Below are 14,495 nucleotides of genomic sequence, written 5' to 3'. Positions count from 1 at the left end.
TTCATATTTCATCATCAAGGTCTTACCATCAACCCTTAATTCAACCCAATTAGGACCAGCATGATAATCAAGGCTAGAAAAATCACTACATCATAATTCAATACTAGTTCATAGCTTCAGACAAGATACTCAGGTCAAACTCACCACATAGTTCATAACCTAGATCACTTCTCAAGAACTAGCATGAAATGTATATAAATCACCCTAATTCATTCACGATTTGTATAGAAATATCATATAGTAGTAATTCAACCAATAACCAAGTCAATTGAACCAATATATCATGATTCATATCAAGATCATAACATAGGGTTAAGGGGCAAGGTCATGTTCTAAAAACTAGACCAAACCATCAAAATATATCATAATTAAGTTATAGAACATGTTAGTCTATTCATAATATCAAAAATAAATCATAAACAAATCAATTCATAACATAAATTTTAAGATTGGGAAAACACACACTTCAAAACCCAACTTTGGAAATCAATTTGATGGAAACCTTTGAGGAAAGAGGTATCAAAGGTAAAAGAGATACCATACCTTGATAATTGATGAAGATTTATGGTGAAACTTGAATCTTTGCAGCCCTTAAACCCTCCCCTAGATTGGTCTTCAATGGAGTTCTTCACTAGAGAGAGAAATAAGAGAGAAGGAAGAGAGTTTGGATTTTGTTAGGTATGAGAATTTTGATTAGTTTAATTAGGTTAGGACTTTATATAGGAGTTATTTAACTTAATTATAACTTCCCTAACCCCGAATAACTTCCTAAATAAATATAAAAATTATAAGAAATAATTCAAAACGTGCAGCAAAACATAGGCCCATCGACGTGACCACGATCGACGGATCGTTGGTCAATCGACAACCACTGCTCCCTCCGTGCTGCACATCCGTTGCTAAGTTCAGAGACTATGAAAAAAATAACCTTCAAAGATTTTGGCTAAGTTTCCATCGACGTGTGGCATCGAATCCCCGTCGATTCACCAACGGCCCGTCTGTGGCATCTGTTAGTGACACTGTCTTTTCACAGCTTTTGCCAACTTTTGCAAAGGTCCTCCTGAAGGGCCCCTGGTTGGTCCTTGGGGATTCGTGCCCGGATGTATCTACTATGAATAAACTTAAAACATGTTAGACACCCTTCCACCAATTTTCATCATTTTCCGACATCTAAAAACTAGTCAAATAGGCTAAGGTACGCTTGCACCTCCTTGAACTAGTTTCCGAACGTCATTGACATTTTTTGACAGTTTGGTTTCTATACTTCCTAAATGACCTATATTCATTAAAATAGACCTTAAAAAGTGTCTAAACCTTATGAAACTTAAGTTAGGCTCTAGAACACGTCTTGGATTTTCAAAGTGTTACATCAGAGAAATTCAGTCATAATACGCTAGTCATTTAATAAATTGGGAGTAGCGTAAGACTGATTTAGAGTAGGGTCAATCATCCACATAGTCCAAGAACTACCAGCAACGTAGGTTTTAAGTCGCATATGTGGGAATCATTTATTGATCACACCAGAATGTGCCTACACCTTTAGTCGGGTATAAAGGGTCCCTTGTATGCGGCATATACATTAGAATCCACATTTATCTCATGTGGTTTTATTATCTCTTAATAATAGCTCCCATAGTTCACTAAGACCCCATTGTATTGACAATATTTTAGTATAGTCAGTATTTAGTCTCAGCATGTTATGATTTGATTATTGCATTTAGCTAGCTCATTACGCGGTATCTATATCATGTTTAAATTATACTCTTGTTTGCTTGTTCAGTTCTATGTTTATTTCAACTTTACTTTATCCTGCATGCTCAGTACCTTTTCAGTACTAACACATACTCTGCGCTACATTTTCTTGTGATGTAAGTTTAGTTTCTCAGCATCTATATCACATTAGATTGATTCCCCATCTCAAGTTCAACAACATCAGTGTTGAATCCTCATCCTTCGTTATATTCTTATGTTTTGTAAATTTTAGTTTTTTGGCTTGCCTACAAAAGGGTTATGGGAAGCGTCATTACAATAAAATTTCGAGTCATATCATAGACTTTGATTAGTTTCGTGTATATCATAATATATGTATGATGTAAAAAAAAAGGTACATAAAATTTATTTGATTTCTCTTCTGTCGCATAAATTATATTTGAATACTATTTTGTCGCCTATCTCATTCATATTAAAATGGGAAAAACTATTTACTTTGCAATAACTAAAAAGTAAATGTGGGCATGCGTGGTAGGTAGATACTTCTCTATTTAAGTTGTGATGTATCTTCACTTCCTTCATCCATTTATAATTTCTTGCTCACTAAGACGTTCTTTTTTCTAATCTACTTCCTCCATAAGTCATTCCCCTCTTTGAATCCTCTATTCCATCTCTGCTTTTATAGAAAACATCATTAGTTTATCCTATAAATTCATTTTCATTTTTTGCATTTTACTAGATATTATTATATATTGATCTAAAATGGAGGATGATCATCGGGATATAGGTGCAATAGCAAGAAGTTGTAATATGAATAAACCTAACAATGTTGTAGCTCCTAAATTAGGTTTGAAAGCATCTCATGTTTGGAATTATTTTGACAGAGTTTTAGCTCCTGGCATGAATAGTTTTAATGGTTCATCTGAAAATGTTTCTTTAGATTTTCCAATAGCTCGTCAGGAGAGATCATATGATCAGGTTAGCAACCAGAAATTCTACTTACATTCAATTCAACCAGTTCAATTTTTCCAAGAAATCGTTGTTCCTCAATCACGAACAACGGTGGCATGTGTACCACCAACTACAACACAACTAGAATGGATAGATCTACAACAACAACTCGATATAGGGGCTAAAATTCATCCTAATTTTGCTTCTTCTATGAAGAGTCCTTTGACCCAATCTACAACAAGGTAACCACTCACTTCATTACATTTTATGCTTGTATATTAAAATTTTTTACTTTAATGCTTCTGATTCAGGAAAAATCAGTCGATAAGTCTTACCTATGAATTATCGCAAGAGGAACTCACAAATGACAAATGGGCATGGCGCAAGTATGGTCAAAAGTATATAAAAGGTTCCCCATTTCCAAGGTTTGCTCTCTCACCAATTTTTTTCATGTTATAGAATGTTATGTTCCCTTCCGTTGTCAATTTTCATAACAAAAAGTAGTAAAAAGTATTAATGGTGTACTTATAATATTTGAATAAAGCTAATTATTACTTTGTGCATATGGCATAACAGGAATTACTATAAGTGTAGCACATCAAAACAATGCGAAGCAAAGAAACAAATTGAGAAAAGCTCAAAGGATGAGAACATTTTCTTGGTATCTTATTCTGGTGAACACAATCATGATCCACCCATGAGCCATAGATATCTTGCTAGATTCAAAAATAATTCCAAATTCAAGCTTCCAAAAAGCATAAATATTTTTCCCAAAGAATCAATCTTTAATGCATCATCATCATTGTCCAAGCGCATTAAGCATTCAACAGATGTTGCTTCTTCAATTATCGGAACTAAGCCTCCACTTAAAATTGGGAGCAAAACCAAAATGCTTTTTGCGGTCATGCAGAACAAAGGTGATGGTAAAGAAAAGGTACACATGAATGAAGATATTTTCATGGGTATTGAGGAACTCCAAATTGGTACTACTTCCACCTAATAGGAGGAAAATGACAAGAGAAATTAATCTTTCTCCCCTCTCCAGCAAATTTCTATGTCAACATATGTGGTCTTATAGTCATGCTTCTGTTTTAGGTTTTTAGTGTGGGAAGTCAAGAATTATAGTTTTATAGTTTCCTATGATTAACCATTTAAATCATAGAAAAATGGATCTTTTTTAGTTTCATTATTTTCTATTGTTCTTCAATTCTACTATCTAGTCTTTGTAGTAAGTTGTTGTTCCGTATTCTCAAATATTTCTCTTTTTAAGGAACCTCATTTGACTTAATTTTTACGTTAAATTATATAGAGTAATATATTATCATTGTTCAATAAGAGATCTTCATTTTATAACAAATGAAGATCTCTTGTAAAACGAACATAAAATAATACATAATATATATATTCCTCTACCTTTCTGACGTAATTAATGCGAAATATTTTGGATTCTTCTCCTCTTGTTGTTTTGAAAATTATGATGCCTTTATTTATTGTTGTGATATGTTAGGAGATTTCTTGACTAACCCTGCACAGGAATAATATTATATATACTATTATCAAATATTTAACTAATAAATATTTTAAACTACAGTGTGTTTATATAAATATCATTATTGGGATCATTATTAATCTAGCCAAGAATTATTCATGAATTTACATTTTATGCATTTATTAACCGCGTTTAAATATTTTCACATCTAAACTATACAGACCTTGCGAATTGTATTTATTATTTAAAGGATAATCTATGCAATACGTTATAATCTATCAAATTATATTTGGTGATATAATTTTAGCTTAAGTCACCGATGACCCCTTAAAGTTGTTTGTGTATTTCACTTAGAAACTTTAGTAGACCATTTTTCCTATTAGATACTCTAATCTTAGAAAATAAATACCAATTGAACATTTTTGTGATACTTAGTAAAAAGACTAATTGTGTGTAATACACTTGCATATGTTATGTCAAATAACAAATCAAATGAAGACACGTGTCATTTTTAAAAACAATTTTGAATATAAACAAGTCAAATTTAAAAACAAAATCATTCTGATTATTTTTTAAAAAAATAATGAAATTATGCAGCCCACCCTAAATCTCCCCCTTTCTTCTCTTTCCCTACCAATCACTCTCGGGAGTTTTAAGATATATTATATATGAATTTATTATTTTTATTTCTCTTTATGACTTCTTTCTTATTCCTATCAAAATTGATAGTGTTTTCTTAAAAGATCGTATCTTGATTTGTTTATTTTGATTTTGTATTTGCTTTTCTTTTCTTTTTGTTTCTACATGGATTCGTTTGGAATAAAGGGTGTAGATTGGGCCGGTGTGTCGGGAAAGGTGAATATGGAGAAAGAAAATATTTAAATAATAATTTGCATTTTTCTATCAATGATGATGAAGATGGTGGTCTCCATTGTTTCCAGCAAAACCACGGGTATGTTGACCTGCCCGTGGTAGGGAGTTATCATTCCCCAGGCCCAGACCTATGTCTACGGGACCCTTCACGCACCGTGGTCTTGCCAACAGATCACGTGTGCAACCATGGAGTCAACGCAGTAGGCTCCCTAGCAAGCCCCTTAAAACCCCACGCCCAAGTAAAGACCATGAGGACCTTCACGGCCCGTGGTCCTTTACACGACCGTGGATGGTCCGTGATAAGTTAGGCAACAACCCTCCTACACACACGCGCACCTTCTTGTCAATCCCAGGACTCCCCAACTTCTAAGAGAGGACCATGAGGGACTTCATTTGTCCCGTGGGAAGGTCCATGAACAAGGGCCACCAGACCCCAGGACCTAAGTGAGGACCACGGGAACCTTCACTATCAATGGTCCTTAACACATTAACAGGTAGGACCCATGGACCGGACCCCTAGAACCCAGTAAACTCTGGACCAAATACAACCACCCACTTCACCATCTATGATCCTTTTCACGGTCCGTGAAAGTGGTCGTAGTAAGCCCCATCAACAGTTTAAGTCAGGGGTACTTTTCTCTTTTCCTATTTTGTTGGACCCCTAAATTACGTTGTTTAAACCCTAAGCTACATGGTTTTGTTTAGTTTTAGCATAGAAACATAAGTAGAACTTATCTAAGTCAAATCTTTCATGAAAACTTACAAAATTAGAACTTAGAGAGAAAAAGGAGGAAACAAAACCCAGTTCAACATCGCAACAAATTCCATCTGTTCAAGTTAAAAAATCGATTTTTTCTCCATGGAATTCCTCACTTGGTATTTTGGAATTTACTAGTGGGTTCCTTTTGCCTAGTAGGCCCATAGATTTATGTCAAATTCTTTATTCTCTATTATCAACAAGACCTAGGATTTCTTGAACTTCAGCATATTATCATGTGATTACTTTATTTCTTGCATGAAATCCAAAACCCTAGCGATGTACTTCTTTGGTTCTTCAATTACACATGCTAGGTCAGATATTTCAAATATACAAGCCTCATTCTTGAATGTATGATTATCAGTATATTAATATGTATTGCCAGATTGCATGTCCGCTTTTAGCTATCTTGTATATCACAGAAATCCTGTCATCATACACTAGTCATTTAATAAATTGTAAGAAGCATATTACCGATTTAGACTAGAGTCAGTCATCCATATAGTCCCAGAACTACCAATGACTTAGCTTGTAATTCCTATATGAGGGCATCATTTTAGTGATCACACCAGAATGCATCTACATCTTTTGTCAGGTATACTGGGTCCCCTCTATAAGGCATATGCATTGGAATCAACATTTATCTCATGTGGTTTTATTATCGGTTGTTAGTAGCTCCCACAGTTCAATGAGAGTCCATTGTATTGACCACATTCTAGTATAGTCAGTATTTATTCTGAGCATGTTATCATTTGGTAATTGCATTAAGCTAGCTTATTACTCGGTATCTATATCATGTTTAGATTATACTCTTGTTGTTTGCTTGTTCAGTTATATGTTTGTTTCAACTTTACTCTATCCTGCATGCTCAGTGCCGTTCAAGTACTAACGCATACTCTGCGCTACATTTTGTTGTGATGTTGGTTCAGGTTCTCAGCATCTAGATCATATTTAGATCGATTCCCCAACTCAAGTGAAACAACATTAGTGTTGAGTCCTCATCCTTCGAGCACAGTACTCTTGTTACCTTAAAAAAATTCACCCTTTGTATTGAATTCTCAGATTTAATATGTTTAGTTTTGTACATGGGCATTCCCCAATCATTTTTGATATACTTTATTATTAGTATCCGCATCAGTTATTATTACTCTCATTATGCTCATGTCATGCCAGTAGGGTTAGCTTGGGGTCTGATCTTAGGTCCGTGTCCACGTCTAGGGGTTAGCCTTGCGACGTTACAATCTACTAGACCTCTCTTCGATTAGATTTTTGTGTACCCCTTTATTATTTATTTCCTCAAATTTCTTCTCAATTGATACGATAAAATTATGCCTCTCTTAATGAATCATAAATGATCATTATCAAGAGAAAAACCCGACTTGTAGGTTGGGGTGAATTGCACAAGGAATATGGTTTAAACTCAAATATAACACGCAATTATATCTTTTTAATCAAACTATTTTTGAAATAAGTAAATCGGATTTTTTGTAAATAAAGTTACAGATTGTTGATTTGAATCAATAAGTAACAAGTAATAAAGATTCAAAGTATGAGATATCAATATAAGATGGAAAGTAGGGTATATGTGTTCCCCACAAGATTTTAATGCAGTAAGCATAATAGTAGTAATCCTTTCCTAGTGTTTGACATGCAAGGTCGATAAATTATGTGTTCCTAAGTTATTGGCTATAAGTACTTCCACTCGCAACTTGGTAAATATACGAATGCGTGCGTTACTAACCCTTACCTTCACCCCAGATTGGTCATTTTGCTAATTAATCTAAGGTATTAGCCCTTTTCTTAATTGAGTAAAGTCAAACGATTAAATAAAAGCAAATCCCTAACTAAATATTTGTTGTTAATATTTTTCTCATTCATTACCCCCTTGGTAATTTCAAGTAGGAATGAGGCGATTTATAACAATGTGCACCGCTAGAAAAACTTATAAGTAAAAAGATTAACAATACATGCATAAACACTATATAGCTACTTAGTTGTAATTCATACTTTGTTAATTGTTCATAATTCCAACAACCCTATCTATGGATTTAGTCACTCGTGATTGAGAGTTCATAATTCATAATTAGGTTAAAAGAATTCATGAACTTGCAATGAGAAAACATGAAAACCAAAATCTTGAATTGAAATTCAAAGTGAAATTTGCATAAACTAGGTTCCAGAAAATAAATTGCTAAGTGCTAGAAAAATAATTCCAAAAACCCAAAACCTCAGTATAATATAATGTACAACCCTCAAAAACGGAAACAAAAACTAATACTCATACTTGTTCTAAGTATGAGACCATATGCACACATACTTTGAAATAAGGCATGTTCATGAAGTCATAGGCATGTACATCACAAGACCAACAACATCAAAAATAGTCAAGTCAACATGCATTATGTAAAATTAGACATATATTCAAAGCAACTCTTTCATCAAGTCATAACCTCAACAAGCATGAATAAGAGTTCATTATAACATAACCAAAGCAAGACAATTACCCACAACCCTTATCAAGTAACCAAGTGCAATGACCAAGAAAAGCCCCATAACCTTAGTCAATCAAGTAACCCAACAAGAATTATGACCAACATCCTACTTCACATAGCATAACATTTAAGAGTACATATAATCATACTTTAACAATGTAGACAACACATATTCATAAGTGACACCAACCAACATATAGTATCAACAATGTGCAAGCTCATCATATATATAGAACGTACCATTATAAGCATATTCATACATAGTTAACAACCTCCTAAAGTTCCCTCCAAGCCAAACTATTGCAAGGCATAGGTAGAGTCCCATACCCCTACCTAAGCTAATTCAACCTATCAAGTCATCTTAGTTAGTTTGTACTTTATTACTTCATTTTAGTATAGGGAATACTTTCCTTAACCGACATAGACCATAAGATCTAAGTGTGGAATCCGGTATTAAAAAACCTTATACCGAAGGAAGGTGTCCCACCTCGAGCTACCCCCGAGACGCGAACACGGAACCTAGGACCACAAGTGAATCCAAGCTAACCCTGCTGGAATGATCATTAGCATACTAAAGATAATAAACTGTTGCGGAAGCTAAATCATAACTTATAATGAGAAGATGAGGAATACCCATAACTTAGATTTCTTGGCTGGAACTGCTGGAAACTTGCTTCGTTCTTGAACTAAGGTTCTTGAGCTTTTTCTCCTTTCTTGCTTCTAGTTTTCTAAGTTTTGATTTAATAATTTAACTTAGATATGTTTTAGTTATGTTTCTAGGCTTAATCTGACTAACATCTGATGATTTAGGGACAAAACGACGTAACTTAGGGTTTAAACGGAGTGGGAAAGGTCAAAAAGACCCCAGGGAATGTTGCTGTCAGGCTAAACGATGGCCAGGACTGACGGTTCATTGTCTACTTGACGCCCCGTCATTGAGTCCGTCGTCAGGGCCTATTCGACAGACCTTTACTAAAACGGGCATAACATTTTACTCGGAGGTTTGATTTAAGCAAGGTTTGTGGCTATGGAAAGATAATTTAATTATATATCTGCGGGTAGGTCATGGGACACCTAATTAATTTTTTGGTAAGAGTTATTATCATTTGAAGTTTACCCAATTGCGTTTCTCCTTACTGTTTGCAAATTCTCCACCTACGGACCGTAGGTCCACCTACGGACCGTGCTGGTCATCCGTAGCTCTTGTCAGAGAGTGGTTGAATAGGGCTCTCAATCGACGATCACGGACTACGGACCGTCACTTTACCTACGAACCATCGGTCCGTCCGTCGATCAAGACTTAGCCAATTTTTCCCGGCTGAATATTTTTCTGGGAGTTTCTGATCCCATCAACGATTGTGTAGGACGGACCGTCGATGCCACCGTTGGTTGCACCTGCAGATTTTTCTGAAAAAAAAAAACTGATTTTTGGTCTATTTTGGCTACTTGGTGTTAAAGAAGGTTGTCTACTAGCCAAAGTAAAACAAAACATAAATGTAGCTTTCTAGATGGATCCACTAGCTAGTCATCCTATCGGGGCAACATAGTTCAAGAACTAAGAGACAGGTATAATCCCTCTACGTACCACTTGGCAATTGGGGCCTCCTCTCATGCGAATCCAATGGATGAGTATCCCTTATAGGGGAGTCAACACCTCTTATTGAACTATAGGGTGAATCTTCCTCTATGGTAAGTCACTCATACAATTCTTATTGAACTATAGGGTGAATCTTCCTCTATGGTAAGTCAACACCTCCTAATGTGAAGTTCACTCGGTGCTAAGCTAAGTCCCTTTTTGAAATGTCTTCAATGTCTTTATTAATCATCATAGATTATTGTAGGTCATATGGTCTAACCCTTGTATAATCATCATCATCATCATAGCTCAATAAGAATTGTATGAGTATAATCCTTTCATTACAATTCACATAGGTGAGGTTAGCACATTTACATATCACTTCATGTTAAGGAACATATGTAAATCTTTCACCATCCTTATAACATATACATCTTAGCCAACCACTTACAATCATAGTCAAGAAATTTCATTTCAACATCATACCAACCCTATATATCCTAATACAAGGCATACTCTAATACAACATCATGACTTAATCACAATTAACCATAATTTGAAGTAAAAAATAGGGATCACAAGACTTACAAAGTCTCCTTCATAATTCATCATCAAGGTCTTACCTAAACCCTTTATTCAACCCAATTAGGGTGTAAAATCATTACAATTCAATGACCAACTTGATAATCAAGGCTAGAAAAATCACTACATCATAATTCAATACTAGTTCATAGCTTCAGACAAGATACTTAGGTCAAACTCACCACATAGTTCATAACCTAGATCACTTCTCAAGAACTAGCATGAAATGAATATAAATTACACTAATTCATTCACGATTTGTATAGAAATATCATATAGTAGTAATTCAACCAATAACAAAGTCAATTGAACCAATATATCGTAATTCATATCAAGATCATAACCTAGGGTTAAGGGGCAAGGTCATGTTCTAAAAATTAGACCAAACCATCAAGATATATCATAATTAAGTTAGATAACATTTTAATCTATTCATAATATCAAAAATAAATCATAAAAAAATCAATTCATAACATAAATTTCAAGATTGGGAAAACACCCACTTGAAAACCCAACTTTGGAAATCAATTTGATGGAACCCTCTTAGGAAAGAAGTCTCAAAGGTGAAAGAGATCCCATACCTTGCTGACTGATTAAGATTGATGGTAAAACTTGAATATTTTCAGACCTTAAACCCTCCCCTAGATTGGTCTTCAATGGAGTTCTTCCCTAGAGAGAGAAAGAAGAGAGAAGGAAGAGGTTTGGGTTTTATGAGTTATGAGGGTTTTATTAGTTTAATTAGGTTAGGACTTTATATAGGGGATTAATTCACTTATTTAGACCTTTACTAACCCCTAAATTAACTTCCTAACTAATTTAACTAATTAAAAGAAATAAGTCAAAACATGCAGCGAAACAAGGCCCCATCGAGGAGACCACGATTGACGAATCGTTGGTCAATCAACGACCACTTCTTCCTCCGTGCTGGACATCTGTCTCTAATTTCAGAGACTATGAGACATGATACTTCCAAGATTTTGTCTAAGTTTCCATCAACGAGTGGCATCGACATCCCGTCGATTCACCAACGGCCCATCTGTGGCATCCGTTGGTGACAGTGTCTCTTGATAGCTTTTGTCAAGTCTTGCAAGGGTCCTCCTCAAGGGCCCTTGGTTGGTCCTTGGGGAGTCGTTCCCGGACGTTTCGACCATGAATAAACTTAAACACATTTTAGACACCCTTCCACCAATTTTCATCATTTTCCGACTTCTAAAAAGCTAGTCAAATAGGCTAAGGCACGCTAGCACCTCCTTGAACTAGTTTTTGGACGTCATGGACGTTCATGGATGTTTTGGTTTCTAAACTTCCTAAATGACTTATATTCATTAAAGTAACTTAAAACAGTGTCTAAACCTTATGAAACTTATGTTAGGCTCTAGAACACGTCTTGGATTTTTGAAGTGTTACAGTATCCCCTCTCCCTTCCCCGAAACATTCATTCCTGAATGATACTAAAAATCTTTTGAAGGAAGGAATAGGCTCAATAATACCAGCCCAACCAACGACATTACATAATAACATTACTCATATCTTTTACACAAGGCAATTCAAAACTTCAATAACCACACATAAGGCTCAACATCACATTATGAGAAATATCCTTCTCACAACAACAAGAGCTCAACATAGCATTTATGAGTCAATTATGCCAAAGTTCAACTTACCAACATGCTACACATCATTTCATAATGAATAACCATATCAAAATGCACAACATAATCAAAATAAGAAGGATTGCAAATTTTCAAGTCCAAATGCACATTTAACTGTAAGTTCACTGTAATGACACAAAAAATGCACACTTTTTCAAAACATCACCAAAAATCAAGAAACTTTATTAATAGAAATAACTAAATTTAGTTTTCAAATAGATGAGGGTAACGAGACTTCATGTGCACCCCTATCCGATATGATGGATAATGGAATACCATGGTGACACACAATCTCATCTCTGAAGATCCTTGCATAATCTTCCGCCGAATAGGTAGACTTGACGCATGAAATGAGCGGACTTGGTCAACCTATCCACAATCACCCATATAGATTCATATTGCTTTTGTGTCTGAGGAAAACCTACTACAAAATCCATATATATGTCTTCCCACTTCCAAGTAGTTTGTTGGATTTCTTGTAGTAAACCACCTGACTTTTGGTGTTCGGCTTTCACTTGTTGGTAATTTGGATACTTAGCAACAAATTCCGTTATGTCCCTTTTCAAACCTTCTCACCAAAACACTTCCCTAAGGTCATAGTACATCTCTGTTGAACCCGGATAAATGGAGTAACGGGACCCATGATCTTCCTCAAGAATCCGGTTCCTCAAACCATCTACATTGTGAACACAACCTTCCTTGATACCTCAAGACATCATCTCCCTAAGAAGAATGACTCATTAAGCTTGATAAAAACCGACCCTTTCAACTCCATCAATGATTGATCAAGGTGTTGTTTGGACTTTACCTCAACTACCAAAGATGACTCGGAGTTATGATGGACCATGAAACCACCATTCAGAGCATCTTCTAACCTCACACACAATATAGCCAACCTATGAACATATTTCACTAGGTCTTTCTTAGCTTCATCTACATGAGACACATGGATAAACGACTTAGAGCATCCGCAACCACATTGGCCTTGTCGGGGTGATAGAGAACACTCATGTGTAATCCTTCAATAATTCCAACCTCCTTCTTTGTCGGAGATTCAACTCCTTTTGAGTAAACACATATTGGAGACTCTTGTGGTCGGTATACATATCAACATATACATCATACAAGTAATGCCTCCATATTTTCAAGGCAAATACCACGGCCACTAACTCAAGATCATGAGTTGGATAGTTCTTCTCATGCACCTTAAGTTGTCTAGAAGTATAGGCGATTACTTTCCCATGTTGCATAAACACCCAACCTAAACCCATTTGGGATGCATCATAATACACAATGAAGCGCTTTGTACCCTCTTGTAAAGTCAACACCGGAGCGGAAGTAAACCTATCTTTCAAGATGTGGAAGCTTCTCACAAGCCTCCGACCACTCAAATTTCTTACTTTTTTGGGTTAAAGTAGTCAACGCAGATGCAATAGATGAAAAACCAACCACAAACCTCCGATGATAACCCGCTAGACCCAAGAAACTCCTAATGTTTGTCAAAGTCAATGGTCTAGGACAATTTTTCACCGCCTCGGTTTTCCTTAGATCAACCTCAACTCCCTCATTAGATATGATATAACAAAAAAACGCCACCGACCTCAACCAAAACTCACATTTTCTATACTTGTCAAACAATTGATTCTCCTTAAGAACTTATAGCACCACTCTCAAATGGTTCATGTGATCACCCTCTTTTTTGAATATACCAAGATGTAGTCAATGAAGACAATGACAACTGAATCTAGGTAACTTCAAAACACACTATTCATGAGATCCATAAATGTTGCCGGGGCATAAGTGAGACCAAAGGACATTACTAAGAACTCATAGTGACCATATCTAGTCCGAAATATCGTATTTGGTATATCCTCACCTCTCACACTAAGTTGGTGATACCCCGATCTCAAGTCAATCTTAGAAAAGTAGCCCTTAGAGTTGATTAAAATAGTTGTCAATTCGAGGGAGAGGATACTTATTCTTCATAGTGACTTTATTGAGTTGGAGATAATCAATGCACATTCTAAGGGAACCATCCTTCTTCTTCACAAACAAAACTGAAGCACGCCGTGAAGAAATACTAGGTCTTATGAAACCCTTGTCTAGTAAATCCTTGAGTTGAGCCTTCAAATCTTTCAATTCGGCCGTAGTCATCCGATAAGGAGAAATTGAAATGGGATTTGTATCGGGTAACAAGTTGATACCAAAATCAATTTCCCATTCGGGAGGAATACTGGGAAGATCATTAGCAAAGACCTCCGGAAATTCCCTCACTACGGGGACTGACTCAATGGGAGGAATTTGGGAGTCTAAATATTGGTCTCTCACTGTATGGTATAAACACCCTTGAGATATCATTTTACATGCCTTCAAACAAGAGATGATACGACCTTTAGGATTAGAATTTCCCCCC

At 35.6% G+C, this 14,495-nt stretch overlaps 1 protein-coding gene across 1 annotated transcript; it reads left to right on the top strand.

The window, feature by feature from the left end:
- The first annotated feature begins 2,472 nt into the window (after window positions 1-2,472).
- On the top strand, window positions 2,473-3,845 carry LOC107020158 (WRKY transcription factor 22-like). The gene is made up of 3 exons (XM_015220459.2): window positions 2,473-2,903; window positions 2,973-3,086; window positions 3,238-3,845. Exons 1-3 carry the CDS (start codon window positions 2,473-2,475, stop codon window positions 3,659-3,661), a joined length of 969 nt encoding a protein of 322 aa, XP_015075945.1. The 3' UTR covers window positions 3,662-3,845.
- The last annotated feature ends 10,650 nt before the right edge of the window (window positions 3,846-14,495 follow it).

This window comes from Solanum pennellii, chromosome 5 (assembly GCF_001406875.1).
Source record: "Solanum pennellii chromosome 5, SPENNV200".
In the NCBI taxonomy this organism is placed as follows: Eukaryota; Viridiplantae; Streptophyta; class Magnoliopsida; order Solanales; family Solanaceae; genus Solanum; species Solanum pennellii.
The sequence above is the reverse complement of the archived record's forward strand: the minus strand, read 5'-3'. Positions and strand labels throughout refer to the sequence as shown.

Coding starts and splice junctions, on each gene's coding strand:
- LOC107020158 (XM_015220459.2), top strand. CDS start 2,473: ATGGAGGATGATCATCGGGATATAGGTGCAATAGCAAGAAGTTGTAAT. Junction 2,904..2,972: donor TTGACCCAATCTACAACAAG/GTAACCACTCAC, acceptor CTTCTGATTCAG/GAAAAATCAGTCGATAAGTC. Junction 3,087..3,237: donor AAAGGTTCCCCATTTCCAAG/GTTTGCTCTCTC, acceptor ATGGCATAACAG/GAATTACTATAAGTGTAGCA.